Source organism: Anomaloglossus baeobatrachus, chromosome 1, assembly GCF_048569485.1.
Source record: "Anomaloglossus baeobatrachus isolate aAnoBae1 chromosome 1, aAnoBae1.hap1, whole genome shotgun sequence".
In the NCBI taxonomy this organism is placed as follows: domain Eukaryota; kingdom Metazoa; phylum Chordata; class Amphibia; order Anura; family Aromobatidae; genus Anomaloglossus; species Anomaloglossus baeobatrachus.
In genome coordinates this window covers 113011199-113035344 of record NC_134353.1, presented here as the reverse complement: position 1 = coordinate 113035344, position 24146 = coordinate 113011199, and the positions used below count along the sequence as shown (strand labels likewise).

The window sequence follows — 24146 nt, the reverse complement described above, 5'->3', positions numbered from 1 at the left end:
TATATCCAATTTGGCTTTATGACAATTTTTTTTATTTTTTTTCTTTGAAGACAAATTAAATGAAGTTAATAATACCAAAGAATTTGTGATTGCAATCATTTTCAAGAAGAAACTGAGTATTATCTCACAGAATTGCAGGGGTGCCAATACTTTTGGCCAGCACTGTATGTACCACTACAGAATTTCTTCCAGGCTTTGAAGAACAGAAATCTTTGAACAGTGCCAAAGGGCTATAAGCCCTCTAATGAGTGCTTTAAAGACTATGGAAATCATTTTTACACATGTAAATGGTTCCTTTTAGGTTAATATTATTGAAATGAACAAAAATACAGTTTCAGTCTGTAATCTTCACTCCTTCTTACATTGGCAAACTCCCTGAAATGCAGAATAGATTCAATTTTCAGATTTTTCTCTTGTGTGAATGTCTCTACATGGAATACAGGTTGGATGTGAGGTGTGAGCATATCTAGGGTGCTGTTGTCTTCATTTGTTTTCATACTGTACATTTCTATCCATTTCCATAGCACATGTGAAGACCATCTACTATATTATATGACACATTTGATCAACCATATTCTGACACATGTGAAGCCCCTATGCTATATTAGATGACAAGTGAAGACCTTCTACCACATTAGATGACACATGTAAAGGCCCTCTGCCATATTAGATTACACATGTGAAGACCTGCTGCCATATTAGATGACATGTGAAGATTTTCTGCCATATTAGTGAAATGCCCGCGCCGGGGCCTGCAGGGCTTGTACGGTCACCGGGCCGTTTGTATTCGGGGTCAGGCTGTGAGTGGCCCGACCCGGCTTCCGTGACCCCGGCGGGTTTCAATAAAAGGGAAAGTCCGACAGTCAGTCCAGTGTTACAAGGTGGGGAAGGAAGGAGGGTAACGTTGTTCCTGGGGAGCTTGCCATCGCTCACGGCGGCCACTGAGGACTCGGCCTCCTCTGCCACCACTCTCCCCCAGGAAACAGTATGGGACGGGGGATGCAAGCAGCGCCACCCGTGGTATGCGGCCAGGTGTTCAGCCGCTGCTGCACAGTCTCTCTCCGGGGCAGGTGTTACAGGCAGCCGGATGGAATAGCTCCCCACGATGGAGCAGGGGAGCCCCGGGATGTTAAGGAGACCCAGGGCAACAGTCCTCAGGGACACCGAGGGTGCAGGGCGGCGGCATTACTCACACCAGTCACGGAGTGCGGGTTCCAGTTTCTCTTTATTTTAAAGTCCGTTCCACATCGCACCCAGGTGCTGGTCCTCGCCGCCTGTAGCCTCTGGTCGGTCCCGGGCAGATAGGAGGAAGGGGTCCGGTGAGGTGATCTGGGGTTCCCTCTTATTCGGTGCGTTAGTGCCGTCCCCGTGGCATAGAGCATCTTGGGAACTCGCCGCCTCTCTGTCTCTCTCTTGCACGGTAGCGTAAACACCAACCGCCACCGGGTACAACACTCTCCATAGATCCCTAGTCCTCAACTCCATTCCGTTCCTCAGATGTTATCAGCCCTGGTCTCGTGGCATCTCCTCAGCAGGGAGCTGTTCTGTGGAGATCTGCCCTCTCCTGCAGCCTCTGACATTCTGCTTAACTTTCTGTGTTTTCTGCACTAAACTCACTACTATTTAGGCCCCCCTCCCCTTGGATTGTCATGGAAACCTGCCTGTGTTCAGCCACCTGCTCATTAAGGAGACAGGATGAGTCATGAGGCTCAAAACTACATGCTGCAAAAGCTATTAACTCCTTCCTGCCAGTGTGATGTGAGTGTGTGTGTGGACTTCACTCCTCCTGCCCGGGAAAAATGGGGTAACATTTAATACCCTGTAACGACCCAGTTGCAGGGGCGTTTCATTAGATTATTAGATGACATATGTGAAGCCCCGCTGCCATATTAGCTGACATATGTGAAGAAGACCTTCTGCCATATTAGATGACATGTGAAGACCTTCTACCATATTGAATGACACATGTGAAGTCCCTCTGCCATATTAGATGAGTTGTGAAGACCTTCTACCATATAAAGGCTGCTTTACATGGTACGACCGATTGTGCGATTTCACAATCGATCGTACCCGCCCCCGTCCTTTTTGCGTCACGGGCAAATCGCTGCCCGTGGCACACAAAGTCGGTAACCCCCGTCACACATACTTACCTCTCGTGCGACCACGCTGTGGGCGGCGAACGTCCCCTTCCTGGAGTGGTAGGGACTTTTGGCGTCACAGCGACGTCACACGGCCGCCGGCCAATAGAAGCGGAGGGGCGGAGATGAGCAGGATGTAAACATCCCGCCCACCTCCTTCCTTCCACATAGAGCCGGCGGCGGCCGCAGGAGGCAGGTGAGCTGCTCATCGTTCCCGTGGTGTCACACGGAGCGGCGTGTGCTACCACGGAAACGATGATCAACTAAATTAAACGATATTATGGAACCTAGCGAGCAGTACACGACTCACGATTTGTGAGCGATACTGCGTCGCTAGGAGGTGTCACACAGGACGGCATCGCCAGCAATGCCGGATGTGCGTCACAAAAACCGTGACCCCAACGATCTATCGCACGATAGATTGTCTGGTGTAAAGCAACCTTTAGATGACACAAATGAAGCCCCTATGCCATATTAGATGACAAGTGAAGACCTTCTACCATATTAGATGACACATGTAAAGCCCCTCTGCCATATTAGATTACACATGTGAAGACTTTCTGCCATATTAGATTATTAGATGACATATGTGAAGCCCATCTGCCATATTAGATAACACATGTGAAGCCCTTCTGCCATTTCTCCTTTCATATCATAAGCCACATTGCTCTACTAGATCCATCGTACAATGCACAGCAGTGACACCCAACAAACCCCAGTGACATAATAGGGTCCGGGGGTGCCAGCATCTACCACAATGCCTTCAATGTAGATTAAACATAACCTTGTATCGAAAGGATGGATAGTACCAGATTTTTAATTCCAGACACTGATTTTTTTTTTTTTACTTGGACCCAATATTTTCTTTAAAAATATATATTTTTTTAATATTATTCAAGTACATTTCACATGATAATACATGGCATAGACACATTGTACATTTTTTTGTATAGGTAGATACATAGGATGGATACATGGGCTATTTAGAAAACAGGTAGAACCTCAAAATTGATTTTGATTAAGGCACAGACCGAGAGGAAAACCCGAAAATAAACTGTGCATTAAGAACCAAACCAATTACTCTACAAAATTAGATATATTTATGTTTTTCATTTTACATTTTTTGTCCCGTAAAAGTGCACTTTTTTGCATTCAGGCATCATGGCATACAAAACAAAGAACTGACAAAAACCTTACTGTTCCAATATTGTTTTTTTTTTGTAGGAAATGTATTTAATGATGGACAAAAGAAAACAAAAAAAAAAAATAACATTGTAGCACTTAAGTGTGAGGAATGTGGCAAGATGAAGCAAACTAGGCATTGTGTTTATCATTAAATATAGGTATAAGTTATCTCGTATAGATATATGGCTTGAAAGTACACACAAAGCAGTAAATTGTCCATTTTCTGTATTTCCTGAGGTGTAATTAAAGGCAGGATGTTACTGCTTAGCCGCTGTGTTACAAGAATAAAAAAAGGAAAAAGACAAAAGAAAAAAGTTCACATTCTTAGGTCTGACCCGTGGCGAGTACACTGAGGTTAAAAGAATAAAATCTACTGACTGGAATTGTATAGATTCAGACCAGCTGAATCTAGAATTAAATGTGTATAAAAAAAAATCCGAAAGGAAATAAAAAATAAACAAAAAAAAAATCTGTTTAGACAAGCATGTGTCTCTTTCGGTGGAGGGCAAGGTGATCCGAACGGGAGAAGCTACGGTCACAGTCTGGACACTGAAATGGTTTGATTCCAGTGTGTTTACGGAAATGCCGAGTCAGTTCGTCAGAGCGGGCAAACTTCCACGTGCATCCTTCCCATGTACACTGATAAGGTTTTTCCCCTGTAGAAGAGAACAGGAAGATCAGTTAAGTGCACGAAAAAAGCAGGTTGAGCGCAGGCGATATTACCATTGATTTTCTTTATTCTGCAATATGAACAATGAAAGAGTGGGGAGAAGAAAAAAAAGTAAATCACATTCCAAATCAGCAACCGTCCTGTACAAGAAAACAACAGCTGCAAAGAACTGCTGAGGAGGTCAAAATGTTTTGGAACAGATGCGTAAAAGTAAAAATATACCAATCCTCTGGGAACTGCGTGTTCACATACAGGTTTCAAGATGGAAGCTGCCTATCCTACTAAGGGTACTTTCACACTTGCGTTGTTTTCCTTCCGTTACAATCCGCCCTTTTGGAAAACAGCGGAATCCGTTAACGGATTCCGCTGTTTCCCGTAGACTTGTATGGTTGACGGATTGTACCAAAAGGACCTGCGTTGCTTCCGCTAAGCGATGCTCCGTTGCTTCCGCCCAGCGGGAGGAACGCAGCATGTAACGTTGTTTTGAGCAGCGGAATCCTCTGGATTTCACTGCGCATGCTCTTTTTTTTTTTTTTTTAAATCACAAACTTTATTTTGGCTCGCGGTGGCTGAACGTTCAGCTGAGCGCCCGGCCGCCGGCAAGTGACAGTGCTCAGCTGAGCGCCCGCCGCCAGCATGCCCGGGCGCCGGCAAGTGACAGCGCTCAGCTGATCACCCCGCGGTCGGTTGCAGGGAGCGATCAGCTGATCACCCGGCGGCCGGCTGCAGGGAGCGATCAGCTGATCACTCGGCGGCCGGCTACTGGGAGCGATCAGCTGATCACTCGGCGGCCGGCTACTGGGAGCGATCAGCTGATCACCCGGCGGCTGGGTGCAGGGAGCGATCAGCTGATCACCCGGCGGCCGGCTACTGGGAGTGATCAGCTGATCGTTCACAATAGTCTGCCGCTGGTAAAACTGTAAAAAAAAAAAAATCAAAACGGATTCCGTTGTTTTGCAGCTTCCGTTGCATCCGTTGTGCCACTATATGCAACACATCCGTTGCATCTGTCACACAACGCAATGCAACGGATACCGTTCAACACAAGTGTGAAACTAGCTTTAGAATATAGGAAGGAGCTTAAAGGAAATCTGTCCTACCCCTTCACTTTTATGACAAAAAGTACTATTGTCACTCAACCATAGGTCTGAGGCTTTTGGTCCATAATCCAAATATCTAGCATGTGCCATTTATAACATTGGTGTCTTTTTACATGGTCAAAGCGCCTTCCAGGTCTCCAACTCTCAAAAAAACAGGCATTTCAAACCAAAATACTCAACAAAGGTAGATATATGTTTTTCATTTTACATTGTTTTGTCTCATAAAAGCAACATTTTTGAATTCTGGCACTCAAAAAAATATGTGACTGATACTTCTTCATGCCCTATAGTCATCTCTCCATTCCTGGACATTGATGCACCTACCAAATACCAGTCAGAAGTAGAGTTTGTGCAACTTGATTTGCAAGACCTGGTTCTTTGGACATGTTAGTAATGTGTGGCCACTGGACAGGAGCCCTGAGAATTGCCTCTCACCCAACGGAATCCCCGGTTCCTCTTTTCGTTAGCCGGCTTGGTGTGGCATCATCATTGTACATGCACATGTGACATGGTACCAGGTTCTCTAATCAAAGAAAAAGCCACAAATGCTATCAGGTAAGAGATGGCTCTCGGAGCTCCTGTTCAGCAGTCTTAAAGGGATCCTGTCAGGTGCAATATGCACTCAGAAACACAAACAGTTCTGGGTGCATATTGCTAATCCCTGTCTAACTGTCCCAGCATCTAGTGTATAGTATATATAAAGAGATATTTAGAAAAAGTATTTCTAAAGATCATTTATGATATACTTATGAGGCCAGCGACTAGTCGCAAGGGCATTATTTCCCCCGACTAGTCCGCCCTCTTAGTATGTTAGCACGCCCACAGGGGTGTAGTAACATCCTATTCAAAGTCCGTACCAATGTCCATTGTCACCACTTATACAACGGGTTTAGGGTCAGTGCGCATGAGCAGAAGTGTCGGCACTTCCGATCATACGCACTTTGAAGCCGGGTGTTCACGTCCCGGCTTCAGAGATGTCTAGTTCGAATAACTGGAAGTGTCGGGACTTCTGATCATGCACACTGACCTGAAACCCGGCATCTGAGGCAGTGACAACGGACACAGGTATGGGCATTGAATAGCATGTAGGCATGCCCCTGTGGATGCGCTAACATGCTAAGAGGGTGGACTAGTCGGGGAAACTAACACCCTTGTGACTAATCCCCTCGCTCATTAGCATACGATCTAAGATTTTTAGAAATACTTTTTCTAAAGATCTCTTTATGCTACTTTATGCTACTAGATACAGGGACAGTTAGGCAGGGATTAGCAATATACACCCAGAACTGCTCGCGCTTCTGGGTGCATATTGTACCTGACAGGTTCCCTTTAAATTAATGATGTGGCCAGTCATGCGAATCAATGCTAATCAAAAGGCTAGAAAATAACTGGACTCCGTTGCCCTCCTCCTTTGAGCGCCCTACCGTTGGGAGCGATTACATGATCTTTCTTGTCAGTTACTAGATTGTGGTTATTGTTATTTTATCTTGGATTGGGATATTACATTGTTGTCTACCCCCATCAACCGCACAACTATAAGGGGTACTTCACACACAGCGAGATCGCTACTGAGATCGCTGCTGAGTCACGTTTTTTGTGACCTCATTAGCGATCTCGCTGTGTGTGACACTGAGCAGCGATCTGGCCCCTGTTGTGAGATCGCTGCTCGTTACACACAGCCCTGGTTCGTTTTTTTATTGTTGCTCTCCCGCTGATAAGCATACATCGCTGTGTGTGACAGCGAGAGAGCAACAATCCTGAATGTGAAGGGAGCAGGAGCCGGCGTCTGACAGCCTGCGGTAACCATACCCGATGTTTACCTTAGTTACCAGTGTCCGCAGCTTCCAGACGCCGGCTCCGTTCAAGCGCAGCGTCGCTTGCATGTCGCTGCTGGCTGGGGGCTGGTCACTGGTCGCTGGTGAGATCTGCCTGTTTGACAGCTCACCAGCGACCATGTAGCGATGCAGCAGCGATCCTGACCAGGTCAGATCGCTGGTCGGATCGCTGCTGCATCGCTGAAGTGTGAAGGTACCCTAACCCTTCTTGGGTTTTCATGAGCAAACTACTGATAAACTGAGATACTGAGTAATCACTGTCCAGCAGATATTGAGTGATGCTGACCTGTATGTGTTCTCCTGTGCGCCTTTAAATGGGAACTTTTGGTGTAAACTTTATTGCAGCCGTCATAGTCGCATCTGTGTATTCTTCGTTTCCTCTGGGTTTCTGGAGATTCCACAGGCAATGGCCTCTTTCCCGGGTGTACTATAACTGACGGGTGATGTCTGCGTAAAAACACAGGTATGTAAATATCACAGGATATATTAAAAGAGAGTAAAATTATTTAGATGTTTTGAAAAAGGTAAATTAAATTATTTTCTAATATACTAAATTTATAAAATTGGCACCGATGTCCCGATTTTAGAACCCCTCTAGGCATTTCAACAGTTCCACTTCCAAATTTGTTTCAACGCACTCTGAAAAGTTCCCTTTCTCTCTCCATATCGGAACGTGAAACAGGCTTAGCTACCAGCGGACCCCCATGCATACAGATTGGGGAGTGGAGCTCTTTTGAGTGGAAGTAGAGCTGTCAGAACAGCAAAAAGAGTTCTGATATCACAATTATTCAATAATTAAACTGAAAAGTAAAAAAAAAAAGCACAAAAAACAAAAATTGTTTGGAAAAAACTGAAAAGGCCACTTTATGTAATCCATAGTGCTTATACACAATGGTGAGGGTGTGGCTGTTTTTGAAACTTCATTTTTTGCACTGATTGCAAAATTTCTTGCCTATTTTAACTCATAGGAGACTGTAAGGAGATGGTGGAGTCACAGTAATCTTACAACGACTCACCAGACACCATGCCAAACTGAAATAGCAGTACTGTTATCTTTGGAATTGCTCCTATTAACAGTTGGATAACAACGTTTAGGCCTCCAGGGGAACTAAAATCTTGCGCGAATATAAATCTTTTGCAGCCTTGTATCCGATGGAATACACAAAACCGAGAGGATTTTGTAAATCAAAGAATGGCAGCCATTAGGAACCTGGCTAATGCCACCCATGACACATTTCTCATTTTCGAGAAGGATGTCCTTCAAATCGCACTAGTACACTCTAAGGACCCCAAAGGAGCCACACTGGCTACCTCAATGGCATTTTTGCCTATTCCTAGAGGTTACTATCACAATGCTTATTGTGCAAATAGCAGGAATACCAACGAAAACACTATATGCCATAATCAATTTCTGGGTTCTCCAGAGTCATGAGAACAAAATAAGTACACCCTCTTTGACTGTTATGGAAATAAAAAAATAAAGTTCTGGCCCTTAGAAGGTCTTAAAATAAGGTAACTGCAACCTTAGATAAAAAAAACAACATATGGCAGATTATATTTTCATTATTTATTCATAAAAAACTGGACAGAGATGCAGAGGCCGAGTGTAAAAAATTAAGTACCATGTGTACGCATTAAGTATTGCATCCATAGATAGTGTGTGCATTGCAGATGCTGCTAATTCCCATGATTAGTTGAACATCAGCTAGTGTCACCACCTTAATAAAAGCAGACGTTTTGATGGTTTGCTGGACTGGAGCTTTCAGGCATGTGTCAAGAAGAAAGACATCTGTAATGATCAAGTAATAAGAAGCAATTGTTGCTGCCCATCAATCTGTGAAAGGTTATAAGGCCACCTTCCCAGGAGTAGACATCCAAAGTTTAGTCCATAAAATGCTCAGAAAAAATTGCTAAAAACTCAAGAGCTACAGCTAAGACGCTAAAGGCCTCAGATAGCATGTTAAACGTTTACGTTCATGACTATTCAAGGCAGGCTTGTTTGGAATGGCTGCCAGGAGAAAGCCTCTTCTTTGCAATCGTTAGCTGTGCCGCCAACTTTTACAAAGTTGCATTGCAACAAACCACAAGTCTTTTGGAATGATGTCTTTTGAACAGATGATACCAAACTGGAGATATGTGACCATAATGTCCTGTAGCAGTTAGCAAAAATAAGACAAAGTATATCAGCATAGTCTACTGAAACGAACTATCAAGTACTGTGGTATGACGATTTGGGTTTGATTTGCAGAAATAGTACGTATGCACTTTACAGAAATTGAATTGACTATAAACTTCTCTGCATGCAAAGAATTTTAGACTCGAATTTGAGGCCATTTATCCAAAAGCTAAACCTTGGCTGTAACTGGGTCTTGTAACAAGACAATAATCCCTCAGCAAATGGGCAAATATACATCAGAATGGCTGAAAAGAAAAAAAATCAAGGTGTTGCAGTCAAATTCCAGACCTCAACCCAACTGAACTGGAGGAACCTTAAAGCAACTTTGTAATATATCTCAGCAGACAAATTTGATTCTTTGGCAGAATTGATCAGTTATTATCAAAATTCTCAATTCTGAGGGGAAATCTGTATTCAGTGAAGACTTTCCCATTACTGAGATAGGAGATGGCAGCTGTTACTGATGAGATTCTAAAATGATGAAAAATAGGAGGAGCTAGAGGCTGAGGGAGGAGCTAGAGGCAGAGCTCCACCCCCTTCTAGCTACATAGAATCTCAACAGTAACTGTTACAAGTTACAAAGTTTCTTATTTGCATGTGTACTATTGATTTATGAAATAAAAATTAAAATTAAGTTTACACTTTAAGAGAGCTGTGCATGAATGAAAATACACAAACCTCAATGAACTGAAAGAATACCTATCATTAGTCAGGGGCTGCCCTTTTTATTGAAGAAAAGAGTGGGCTGCCAGATTCTGGTGGATTTCCTAAATAACACATTAACAGACAAGGACCCAAGTGTCACCATAAAGTATTCGACTTTCTAGCAAAAGTCAATTTCGATCTTCCAGGTTGTTGCCCTTCGTGTCACTCCTTTCTGTGACAGAGCGAGCACTCGCTTTCTGCACTAACCCAGCACTGCCGTTCCTGAACAGTAAGTGCTCTAATTATGTTTTATTCCGCATGCTCTATACCAGGGGTGGGGAACCTTTTTAATGCCGAGGGCCATTTGGAATTTTCTACCAACCTTCGGGGGCCGCACAAAACTATCAACTTAAAATTACCCTGCTATACTTAGTCAAACAATTAACTCATCATGGCGGCTGAAGCTTCTTGTTTTTGGTGCGGCTATATTATTCAATATTGATCTTATTGCTTCTCACAACTGTTTTTCCACGTTTGTGTCAGCTGGGACTGCTGTAAATACATCACAGGAGATGCTGAGGGCATATACATCACAGGAGATGCTGAGGGCATATACATCACAGGAGATGCTGAGGGCATATACATCACAGGAGATGCTGAGGGCATATACATCACAGGAGATGCTGAGGGCATATACATCACAGGAGATGCTGAGGGCATATACATCACTGGGGAGGGCTGGAAGGAATATACATTGCTGGGAGGACTAGACATCACTGGGGAGGGCTGGGAGGACTAGACATCACTGGGGAGGGCTAGGAGGACTAGACATCACTGGGGAGGGCTGGGAGGACTAGACATCACTGTGGAGGGCTGGGAGGACTAGACATCACTGTGGAGGGCTGGGAGGACTAGACATCACTGGGGAGGACTGGGAGGACTAGACATCACTGGGGAGGGCTGGGAGGACTAGACATCACTGGGGAGGGCTGGGAGGACTAGACATCACTGGGGAGGGCTGGGAGGACTAGACATCACTGGGGAGGGCTGGGAAGACTAGACATCACTGGGGAGGGCTGGGAGGACTAGACATCACTGGGAAGGGCTGGGAGGACTAGACATCACTGGGGAGGGCTAGGAGGACTAGACATCACTGGGGAGGGCTGGGAGGACTAGACATCACTGGGGAGGGCTGGGAGGACTAGACATCACTGTGGAGGACTGGGAGGACTAGACATCACTGGGGAGGGCTGGGAGGACTAGACATCACTGGGGAGGGCTGGGAGGACTAGACATCACTGGGGAGGGCTGGGAGGACTAGACATCACTGGGGAGGGCTGGGAGGACTAGACATCACTGGGGAGGGCTGGGAGGACTAGACATCACTGGGAAGGGCTGGGAGGACTAGACATCACTGGGGAGGGCTAGGAGGACTAGACATCACTGGGGAGGGCTGGGAGGACTAGACATCACTGGGGAGGGCTGGGAGGACTAGACATCACTGGGGAGGGCTGGGAGGACTAGACATCACTGGGGAGGGCTGGGAGGACTAGACATCACTGGGAAGGGCTGGGAGGACTAGACATCACTGGGGAGGGCTAGGAGGACTAGACATCACTGGGGAGGGCTGGGAGGACTAGACATCACTGGGGAGGGCTAGGAGGACTAGACATCACTGTGGAGGACTGGGAGGACTAGACATCACTGGGGAGGGCTGGGAGGACTAGACATCACTGGGGAGGGCTGGGAGGACTAGACATCACTGGGGAGGGCTGGGAGGACTAGACATCACTGGGGAGGGCTGGGAGGACTAGACATCACTGGGGAGGGCTGGGAGGACTAGACATCACTGGGGAGGGCTGGGAGGACTAGACATCACTGGGGAGGGCTGGGAGGACTAGACATCACTGGGGAGGGCTGCGAGGACTAGACATCACTGTGGAGGGCTGCGAGGACTAGACATCACTGGGGAGGGCTGCGAGGACTAGACATCACTGGGGAGGGCTGCGAGGACTAGACATCACTGTGGAGGGCTGGGAGGACTAGACATCACTGTGGAGGGCTGGGAGGACTAGACATCACTGTGGAGGGCTGCGAGGACTAGACATCACTGGGGAGGGCTGCGAGGACTAGACATCACTGTGGAGGGCTGGGAGGACTAGACATCACTGGGGAGGGCTGGGAGGACTAGACATCACTGTGGAGGACTGGGAGGACTAGACATCACTGGGGAGGGCTGGGAGGACTAGACATCACTGGGGAGGGCTGGGAGGACTAGACATCACTGGGGAGGGCTGGGAGGACTAGACATCACTGGGGAGGGCTGGGAGGACTAGACATCACTGGGGAGGGCTGGGAGGACTAGACATCACTGGGGAGGGCTGGGAGGACTAGACATCACTGGGGAGGGCTGGGAGGACTAGACATCACTGGGGAGGGCTGCGAGGACTAGACATCACTGGGGAGGGCTGCGAGGACTAGACATCACTGGGGAGGGCTGCGAGGACTAGACATCACTGGGGAGGGCTGCGAGGACTAGACATCACTGGGGAGGGCTGCGAGGACTAGACATCACTGTGGAGGGCTGGGAGGACTAGACATCACTGTGGAGGGCTGGGAGGACTAGACATCACTGTGGAGGGCTGCGAGGACTAGACATCACTGGGGAGGGCTGCGAGGACTAGACATCACTGTGGAGGGCTGGGAGGACTAGACATCACTGGGGAGGGCTGGGAGGACTAGACATCACTGGGGAGGGCTGCGAGGACTAGACATCACTGGGGAGGGCTGGGAGGACTAGACATCACTGGGGAGGGCTGGGAGGACTAGACATCACTGGGGAGGGCTGGGAGGACTAGACATCACTGGGGAGGGCTGCGAGGACTAGACATCACTGTGGAGGGCTGGGAGGACTAGACATCACTGTGGAGGGCTGGGAGGACTAGACATCACTGTGGAGGGCTGGGAGGACTAGACATCACTGTGGAGGGCTGGGAGGACTAGACATCACTGGGGAGGGCTGGGAGGACTAGACATCACTGGGGAGGGCTGCGAGGACTAGACCACTGGGGAGGGCTGCGAGGACTAGACATCACTGGGGAGGGCTGCGAGGACTAGACATCACTGGGGAGGGCTGGGAGGACTAGACATCACTGGGGAGGGCTGCGAGGACTAGACATCACTGGGGAGGGCTGCGAGGACTAGACATCACTGGGGAGGGCTGGGAGGACTAGACATCACTGTGGAGGGCTGGGAGGACTAGACATCACTGGGGAGGATTATATATCACTGGGGAGGATTATATATCACTGGGGAGGATTATATATCACTGGGGAGGATTATATATCACTGGGGAGGATTATATATCACTGGGGAGGATTATATATCACTTGGGAGGGCTGGGAGAAATATAAGGACATTGCTAGGGGTTCTGACATACCAGGGGGGCACAGGCAGCAGTGTGGAGGCCGCAGGGGCACAGGCTGCCGTGGGGAGGCCACAGGGGGACAGGCTGCCGTGGGGAGGCCACAGGGGGACAGGCTGCCGTGGGGAGGCCACAGGGGGACAGGCTGCCGTGGGGAGGCCACAGGGGGACAGGCTGCCGTGGGGAGGCCACAGGGGGACAGGCTGCCGTGGGGGAGAGTGAGGAGCACAGGCTGCCGTGGGGAGAGTGAGGAGGATGAGACGCTGCACGGAGCACAGGCTGCAGTGGGGATGTGCAGGGGCACACACAGGCATGGGAGCACAAACACACCTGTCGGACGCTGAGGTAGTAGCTTCTCTTCTGTGGAAAAAGAGCGAGTTGAGCGCTTACTCCACCCACAAAGTACGTCCTCACGCTAGCATGAGGACGTAAGCCATACAGGGTTTAAAGGGCCAGCAGCAAGCAAGACGCTGCTGCCTCCCGAGCTCTGTGGACGGTGGAATGTGCCCGGGGGCCGCAGAAAAGGTCATGGCGGGCCGCATACGGCCCGCGGGCCGGAGGTTCCCCACCCCTGCTCTATACCTACTGCGCTTTTTTTCATGGCTTATATTTTAATCAAGATTGAATCAATTGACTTATTTTAATATTGCTTGGATGAATTTTGTCCTTTTCAACCATTTTTCTCCTCTAATTATGTTACCGTTCGGTATAAGCTTAGTAAAGTGCATGGCAGCTCTGGGTTAGTGCAGAGAGCGAGATCTCGCTCATTCACAGAAAGGGTGACCATGGATGATTGTGGGACCCTGCTCCACATATCGACACCCCACAACCAGAATGCTCGTAATAAAATTTTAACGTTAGGACCATTATGGACTATTGGAACCACTTTTTATTTTAAGAAGTTTTATTTAGAAAATTCTGAATCTAAAGGCCCCGTTACAAGCAACGACATCGCTAACGAGATATCGTTGGGGTCACAGAATTCTTGACGCACATCCGGCCTCGTTAGCGACGCCGTTGCGTGTGACACTTACGAGCGACCACTAACGATCCCAAATACTCACAAAATCGTTGATTGTTGACACATCGTTCATTTTCAAAATATCGTTGCTCGTTTGGGACGCAGGTTGTTCGTCGTTCCTGAGGCAGCACACATCGCTACGTGTGACACCCCAGGAACGACGAACAACAGCTTACCTACGTCCTCTGGCAACGAGGTGGGAGTGATGTTCATGCGGCTGCTCTCCACCCCGCCGCTTCTATTGGTGGCCCACTGTGTGACGTCGCTGTGACGCCGCACAAACCGCCCCCTTAAAAAAAAGCTTGTTCACCGGCCACAGCGAAGTCGCTAGGAAGGTAAGTTCTTGTGATGCGTACCGGCGATATTGTTCGCCACGGGCAGTGATTTGCCTGTGATGCACAAACGACGGGGGTAGGTGCTATCGCTAGTGATGTCGCTGCGTGTAAAGCAGCCTTTAGAAATATTCTTAAGTAAAAATTGCAGCACCAGACTTTTGATTGGAATTTTGTAGGCAACAATGTAAAGAAAAGTTGGCCAAAGTTTCCCCAGAACAATGTGAGACTAGTAAAGTCATACAGAAAACATATACTTCAAGGTATTTTTTCTTCAGGTGTTGTTACAAGGTATTAAGGGGGTATACTTTATTTTTCATGCACTGCTTCTGCATATTGGTCTAGTTTTTGGTGAATATATACTGGCTCGGTGTAATCTGTCATGTCTTGTTGTTCATCTGACGTTGTAGATACCTAATTTTGAAGACCTTCTATGGAGCAGATGTTTTCCTTATGTTCGGATACATAAAACCCGAGATATCAAAGAGGGTGTACTTAGTTTATCTCACGACTATATACCCATGATTATCACGTTATAATTTTCTTATATCTTAGCAGAAGTGTCCTCGTAGGAGCCTCAGAGGGGGAGTTTATTATTTTTAATCATTAACAAGGTCATGCTCTCTTTTCCCACGCAAACATTTTCAGGATTGCAAAACCATGTTACGTTTCAGTTTGCTTTCTCTGCGTTTGTTTACATGATCCATTTCCTCCAGAAATAATTCAAAACAGCTTTTTGTCCCTTCCTCCCTCCCTGCACACAAAAACCCTCCTTTTTTATATAGTCCTATATAGTCCTAGTCATCAGAAGAAATATTTGCTATTGTCTCAGTCACTCCGTTTCAGAGCAATTAAGAATTTCCTGTTGTGTTATGCCAAAAGGAGGGTGCGGTCCCTGACGTCAATCCCAAAATAGGAGCTCAGCCCATGTGCCCCACCCACGGGAAGTCTTAAAATTGGCTCCGTACATTCAAAACATATTGCCACACCGCAGGTAAAACAATCCAATGACTACATCTGCATTCTTCTTGCCTTGTTTTTCCCCTTACTAACCTAGATTCTTTTACACACAATAAATGCTTTGACTTTTCACTTTAGGCCATTTAAAATATTATTTAACAATCCTTTCTGTGTTAAGTGAGAACTTTGTTAAAGGGAACCTGTCACCAGATTTTTCCCTTATGAGCTGCGGTCACCACCAGTGAGCTCTTATATACAGCATTCTAGAATACTGTATATAAGACCCCAGGCTGCACACTACAATGTAAACAAGACCTTTATAATCCTCACTTAAGGGGCGGTCCAAGTCCGATGGATGACGCTGCTCTTGGTCCGGTGCCTCCTCCATCTAGTGCAATGGCCAACCTCCTTACCAGCCCTGTGTGCATGAGGCGTCCTACATCATCCACACAGAGGCCTCCATTGTGCTCCCACGCATGCACACTTCGATCTGCCCTGCTAAGGACAGAGCAAAATACTATAATGTACAGGCGCAAGGAAAGGTCAAAGACCACATGCGCATGCGCACTTTAATACTTTGATCTGCCCTTGGCTGTGCAGAACAAAGTGTGCATGTGCAGGAGCGCAAAGGAGGCCTCTGTGTGGATGACGTGGAAAGCACCATCCACATGGAGCTGGGAAGTACGGCGATCGCACAAGATGGAGAAGGCGTCGGACCGAGAGCAGCAATGTCCATCGGACCGGACCGCCCCCTAGGTGATTATAATAAAGATCATTTTCACGTTCTACAGAGCGGCCTGGGCTCTTATATACAGTATTCTGAAATGCTATATATAAGGAATCACTGGTGGTGGCCACAGCTTATAAGGGAAAAACCTAGTGACAGGTTTCCTTTAACATGAAAAATACCAGTTATATATCTTGGTCCGTTTTATCCAATGACGGTTCCACATAGAGGCAAGGGAAGGCACTGCGGCCATGTAACATGGGGCTTTATGCTCAATATGTAAATTAGAGTCAAATAATTTCCAATGTTGTAACCAATAAAAGTGATGGATGACGATATAAATGATAAATTGTTCAATTTTCATCCAGAAATAAAAATGGACAAACAAAACCACAGAGAAAACAAAAAAAAAACAAAAAACAAGCAAATCACTCAATTATTCCCTTACAGTATTAAGTAAACCCTGCTGTCAGAAGGAGCTCACTGACAGATTTACAGTTAACTCATTCTGCAGTCACCTATGTACTGTGATACACGAAGGCAGTAGAAGCCAAACGATACAAAATGTTTAATTATCTTGTAAGTGTGACTTACTCATGGAACATTCCCTTTGGAGGTGTACTGACAGGCGACATTTGTTCAGGGTAAACTTCAGTCATACATGGATCTGTCACAGGCTCAACTTTTATGGTTTTTAATAGTGGAGATTTTTCGTAACACTCTGGCACGGTCACAGGCACTGTAAAATAAAGATAGTAAGATTACTAATGCACATGAACCATTTATAAAGTAGTTTCATAGATAGGAAATGGATAGAAGCCTATAGGAATAATATTTGGAAATTCAAGAAGAAGATGGGTAGAAACGGGAACCAAAAACACAAATAACTTCCTCAGGCCTTTTCTTGGGCTTATTGAGAACATAAAGAAGTACAATACTTGGCTCCTGCGCACAATGGCTGATTAATGGTTATAATTTATGGGTAGTCTATGAACACAAAGAGCCTTCAACAAAAAGATTGCAATTGGGTAAGTATTCTTGAAAAGCAGAATATTGCAGGGTAACTATTTGAACCCCCAAATGTGTGAAACTGGCCATACACATTAGATGACTATAGACCGAACATTGCTTCAGCCCATGGTCATCTCAGCCAATGGCCATCTCAGCCAACTCTCCCATACACCAGAGTGATCATTCGGCCGAACTCTCCAGTGTCCTCTATAAGAGAGCCGATGACTGACATGTCAGTGGATGGCTCATCTCCAGGAGACCAATGTGATCAACAGTCTATGACCAGATATGCATATCGACATATTCCCCAACCATCAGTCGGCCGGTGCCTCCAAACACATTAGACCGTCATCTGAATCCGTCAGTGTCGGTGGGATTGGCTGACATTAGTGTAATGTGTATGAGGGTCTTTAGACTGTGGGTCTCCACACTCAATATCACAGAAAGCCAAAAAGTCCTCAGACCACAATCAATGGGAGATTTTGGACTAGATCTTTCAGACATTGCCAATGTCATCATTTTGTGGTCATACATTAAGGTGATCAAACCAATTATACTCCAGTTAGTTGAACCTGCTAATATTATTATATTAATATATATATATATATATATATATATATATTTTTATATATATATATACATATACATATACCGGTATATATATATACATATATATATATATATATATATATATATATATATATATATATATTTTTATTAATATAATAATATTGGTCTAATGAAGGCTGGATGTCAGAGGAAAAAGTTCTGGCATGTTGAATTTCTATGGTACTTTCCGGTGCGGAGATAAGCTACTGCCAGACATTTCTCTCTCATAGAAAACACAAGATTGCGTATCTCAGATATCCATCTTTGGAACTCAACCACGGTGGTGATCACTGGATTTTTGTTGGTCCTGTTCCTGGAATATTTGGCAAACAGCTGATTTTACCAGGGTAACATGTGACCAACCAAGCAATAATGTAGTCAGTTGAATGGTATCTATGTGATATATGAGACTCTGCTATATCAGACTAGGAGCAGATCCAATATAGGATGTCTTCTGTGGTGTCCACAAACCCCAATAGGGAATATAGACAAGGGTTGTCCACCCAAGTGTCTGCTGGAGAAGTGGTAAAGGTTCCTCAGATGGAGGCACATTGGTTGCTAGCTCTACTTGACAATGACCCACGTTGACATAGTAAAAAAATGGTGAATACTTAACATAATTAAAAATACTTACTGTGTTTACTACTTTGATTCTCCATTTCATCAGCTAGTAACATGATTGGATGCTGAAGATGAGGGGTGTACACAAAAGGAACTGGCTGTACAACCATTGGCTGTAATATAGGTAAGAGTCCAGGGTTCCTATATCCATGTCTTGGAAATGCGGACAACATTGGGTTAATGGTTATTGGCATTGGGTACGGTGGCACAGTTGGTGGTGATGGAGTTAACTTTTTCAAAGGTGGACTGGATGAGTGCATAAATAAAACTGGAGAACTTCTTCTCTTGGGAGGAGATGGGGATCTTCCCGAGGAGGGAGGTGAATTCCTCTTGTTTGTAGTAAGATCCACCGGCTCCATTTGGAATCCAGAAAATGCTTCAATGCTGGGGTAAAGTTTACTGTGGGGCATGCTTGGCGTTGGGTAAATGACACTGTATTTATTTGTCTTCAATGGCTCTATGTAACTTGTTTGATATGGCTACAGAAGGAAGACAAAAACAAGAAAAAGACACCTTGAAGTACAAAATTCAAACAACCCAAGATAATACATAAACTTTCAGATAATTATTTAGATTAGGAAATGCCAGCAGACCGGCCAAGCACACTCACATTTTCCGCAAGTGTTCTGCATCCTCTATAAAAACCAGTTTAAAATCATTATTAACCCTATTGTAATAACCAGGTAAAGCACACCCGACACCGGAAGACGCAAAAGACAACTATCGTTTAGTGGGATTGTAGAGGGGGAAAATGAAAAATAGATCTTGAAGAATCCACAAACTAGAAGTCTCCACTTTCCTCTTTGGAATGATTCATTGAGGGGCTGAAATACAGATTCTTGCCTTAAACCCCACCAAAGCTCAGCATTAATATATGGTCCTTGTGTACCCAACTGGTAGTAATAGGCTATTGCATGGAATAATTACTTCAGTATTATATGATATTTAGGTATTGTTGATGGTACGGTTGTTTTGGGCTGAAATCTGATCATGGATTACATCTGCATGTGTTTTTGTTGGTCTCCACTGGGTGATACATAATGTTCCCTGCTGATATTATAACATATTGTGGATGTATACCTGCCATCTTGAGAACAATACCTCAGTAATGTCAAATAGTGGAACTTTCGGTGCAAGAACCATGTTTAGGCCCTTTGCAATCCAATAACTCATCATAATGTACAATTCCACCTAGTTTTGAGGAGGAGATGGATCCAATTACCTGTTAGGCCTCTGTGTAGCTGTACAGGTTGCACCACCTGAATATTTGCCCTTGATGCATATGGATACTTGTTGGGGGGGGTCTCAGCACTGGGATATTTTGCTAGCAGGGGACCTTGGTAAATTTGGCCATATACATTACATAACTGTCAAGCGGACAGCCATCTCTCTAAGCCCCCCATACACAGGACCACTCGCCTCAGTCAATAGTTCCTGTGTTCTTCATGAAAAAGCTGCACATTCCTCGGGCAGCGTCTTATCTCCCTGCCCAACTAAAGGATATTTCCACTGCCAGATTCTTTTCCCTCCCCAACAAAATCTGTCATTCGTTTCTACTAGGCCCCGTACACATTAGATCATTTGCCAATCTCAAATAAATCGACAGTTTTGGACAACCCTTAAGTGGGCTTTACACGCTGTGATCTCGCTAGCGAGATCGCAAACGATCGTTCCCGCCTCCGTCAGTTGTGCAACACGGGCAAATCACTGCCCGTCGCGCACAACCTCGTTAGTCCCCGTCACATGCACTTACCTGCCCTGCGACGTCGCTCTGGCCGGCGATCCGCCTCCTTTCTAAGGGGGCATTTTGTGCGGCGTCATAGCGACGTCACACGGCAGCCGTCCAATAGCAGAGGAGGGTCGGAGATGAGCGACTGGAAAATGCCGCCCACCTACTTCCTTCCGCATTGCCGGTGGACGGAGGTAAGATGTTCGTCGCTCCTGCGGTGTCACACATAGCAATTTGTGATGCCGCAGGAACGAGGAACAACATCGCTACTAAGCAGACAACGATATTTGGTTTTTGGACGACCTCTCCAAAACCAATGATTTGTGTCTCTTTTGCGATCGTTTAAGGTCGCTCGTACGTGTCACATGCTGCAATGTTGCTAACGACGCCAGATGTGCGTCACAAACACCGTGACCCTGACGATAAATCGTTAGCGATGTCGCAGCGTGTAAAGCCCCCTTGAGACTGGCTAGAGAAACAACATCACTGCTGAGTCAAAACCCCCGGACTGGAGCCAGCGCTAGCACAGGAACGGGGGTACCTGCTAAGTTTCTTATTTTAGGAAGTCTCCTCAGTTTAGAGCCAACTTTCTTGAAGGAATATTTAACAAGCATAATGACCATGATGTCTCTATCCAGTGCCCGGTGAACCCCGTAGACAATATTAGGATCTGTCAGGTTTTAACCATGGTGTCCATCATTTTACAGCCTAACGTACTTAGTATGTAATGTTGAAACAACTGACTTCATTTCCTAGTGGCTGAATGTTGATTTTCTTCATTGCCAAATGATGACTTACAACACTTCCAAATCTCTTTATTTTTTACTGACTAAAAGGGTGGAGAGATCTTTTCCAGTAATCGTTCCATTCAGGACAGTGATTCAGAGTAACCTAATCTTCATCATCATCACAGGCTACTTGTCTTTTGAGGACATATATACAACACAGTCATAAAATTGTGGTAGGAGCACCCTGACGTATCCACTTTCCTTCAGTCCGTGCTGTTCTAATCCGAGGCGTTGGGGTGATTGGTGTGGTTTAGTTATACAAAAGGTACAGACATAATGTAGTGATAGCAGAAACAGATGGTAGACAAAGCTACAGTAATGTTCTTTCTTTGGCCGGGCAGAGACAGTCTATTCATAATAAATTGAAACACACACAGAAGAATATGTTCTGTACAGCCAAAAGCCTGCCAAAAGCCATGGTGTGGTTCTTGGCACCAACCTTTATATGACTAGATTTCATCCCGTAATAAAACAATTACTGCTACAAACTAACTGTATTGCCATGGAAATATCCATTAGATTTCTAAATGTCTCACCTTACTTGGTAAAATTGTAATATGAAGAAAAAAAAACACCCATTCCTAATTTTTGGAATAAAAATTTCCTGTATTTGTGTCTCGTTCACGGCTCATGGCGCCATTTGCACATCTTTTTAAAACTTTGGCATAAGAGGAGGTTGGTGACTTCATGATTGAAAATTTGCAGAGTTTGCTTAAAAAAAGACTATAAAATTGAGCTGACCAAGGAAATTGTTCACTTTCAAGCCAAATATACTTGGAATGAGTCTGTCGGGAGGTATTGGAACTTGTCTTTAAACAACAGTACTGACCCCACACCTCTAGGAGCTTTGGCAATACATTCGCTGTGTACATGTCACCTTACCTTGAACCAGCGTGACGTACTGAAAGGCAATGACAAAAGCAAAGTGCATAGGTAAGTGTGTGTGTAGGTTATACATGGTTCTAGAAAGAAGATATACCGTATATAGGGAGGTGCTAAGATATATCCAGACCATATTGTGCTATTACCAACATGTAGCCGGACAGGAGGTATGTTCTGACCTCAATGATCCCCACCAGCGGCTAAATTCCGATGACATTATTTATGGCTTTGCCTTGTTCATAGCATAGTTGAAGTACATGAAATAATTTATAGGCTTATAGTGCTCGAAAATTTTTAGACAGTGGTGACCTGAGAGTTATAGATTTACAACAGCTGAAGAGTCCCCTGACAAAGGATATGCTCACACTGAGTTTTTGGATTTTGAATGCGATCCACTTGAAAAACTGAGATAGAACCTGAGGTTCGGTTTTCAAACCAAACACCCACTTAAAAATTCAAGGTTTGGGCTCGGATGCTTTACGTGCGAACTTCACTTGCGTGAGCAATGCTGTGCTAAGATACGTTTGGTGCTCGGCCATGTGTGAGCCGCTTGCAGTGTTTGAACGGCTCACACTGGGGGTAACATCAGCACGATTACATGTAGTATGCAACCCAAAAAATTGTTTGAAAAAGCCCGTCCACCCTCCTCCGATAGTGATCTGCTTATGGCTGGCTGTATGTGGGCGGAGACTCAAACAGACTCGGCTCGTTTGCTGCTGGAAAACCAAACCTCCACGGAACCGCTCATATCTAATTGTGAACATATCCTAACGAGTATATAGTGAGGTTCCCAATTTAGGATATTCTTAAATAAAATCTTGTTAAAAAATATATAGAATTCAAACAATTTTCACATTAGCCACTGTGGCTTTAGAGGACCTTAAAGGGGTTGGTCCACTATTAGGGCAACCCCTTCTGATTCCACTTGTTTCTCCCAGTTAAAATAAAAGACCCTGCACTCACCTCCCATTCTGGCACTGTTCCAGCACCGTCGGTTATTACGGTTTGGGGCTCATGTGACATTGTCGCGTGTCCAATCACCGCCGATCCTCTCTCTACCCGCCTTTGGACCAAATGAGTTAATCCACAGGAAATTACGTTGTAGCTGACACTCACTTCCTGTTGATTTCTCCCATGTCTGAAGGTAGGGAGACAGAAGCCGTCGGTGATTTGACTCGGGGCTCGCGTGATGTAGCAATGTCACATGAGCCCCGAACTGCAATTAGACAGCGCTGGAACGACGCCAGAACCAGAGAGTACAGGGTCTTTTATTTTAACTGGAGGAAACAGTTGAAATCAGAAGGGGTTGTCCTAGTAGTGGACATCCCCTTTAATTTCCTGTTCTTTTAGGAAATCATGTACCTTGAAGCATCTAATGAGCCTGTGCAAAGATCATTTTGAAGGGAGGTGGGGAGCAAGGTCAGCTGTGACATCACCTACTGTGATTGGTGGATCCTGTGTTTTCAGCCATGCCAGAAAGCCCCAGTGGACAGTGTGAAAATTGCGAGATTACTTATCTTGTTTTTTAATAAAGATCATGATATGAAAGAAAAATGGGCAAAAATATTTAAATCAGATTTACATGTATTTTTTTAAGCAATAGGTGATTTTCTGATGACAAATTCTCTTTAATTCTCTAGTTATCTTAAAAACAGTTAGGAACCAACGGACTCCAAAATGTGGCAAATTTATGGTCAATCATTTTTCAGATTTTATTTGATTTCAATAAAATGTAATGCAAGTCTGGCTCTTACGACTTTTAAAGGAATCTGTCACATTTAGAATACAACCAATCTGCAAGTACCATGAATTAGAGTAGGAGGAGCTGGACTGGGGTCCAGTAGGCGGAGTTACTCAGTGAGTGACAGTGATCTCTGTAAGCACACATCTAATCAAGCTCCTCTTGCTCTATAACAGAGGTCCCCAATCTTTCTGACCTCAAGAGCCACAATCATCTCTGAGAGGCTATCAGGAGCCACATCCAGCTCCCGACCCTCAAAATAGTGACATCCAAATCCCCCAGCCAAAGCTTTTTCACAGAAACTACAATGAGGCGGTACACCAAGATCCAGGTACCCCCACTGAGACCTTCTTTTGTGCAGGGCTAATCACAAAAGTCACCATCTGAGTAAATTAAACATTGACAAATCCCCAGGGCCAGATGGCATTCATCCACGAATATTGAGGGAATTGAGCTCCGTAATCGACAGACCGCTGTATCTCATCTTTTTAGACTCACTTGTAACAGGGTTGGTGCCTCAGGACTGGAGAATTGCTGATGTGGTACCGATAT

The 24146-nt window shown here is 45.4% G+C and overlaps 1 protein-coding gene across 1 annotated transcript in view; it reads right to left on the bottom strand.

The window, feature by feature from the left end:
* Nucleotides 1–3014: 3014 nt before the first annotated feature.
* Nucleotides 3015–24146, bottom strand: part of KLF3 (KLF transcription factor 3) — a 91287-nt gene continuing 70155 nt past the window's right edge. The window contains exons 3-6 of the mRNA XM_075333792.1: nt 18468–18933; nt 16808–16952; nt 7215–7375; nt 3015–3979 (exon numbers count right to left, since the gene is read on the bottom strand). Of these exons, the coding sequence (XP_075189907.1) occupies nt 3798–3979; nt 7215–7375; nt 16808–16952; nt 18468–18933 (954 nt within the window). The 3' untranslated portion in view covers nt 3015–3797. The remainder of the gene's footprint in view (nt 3980–7214; nt 7376–16807; nt 16953–18467; nt 18934–24146) is intronic.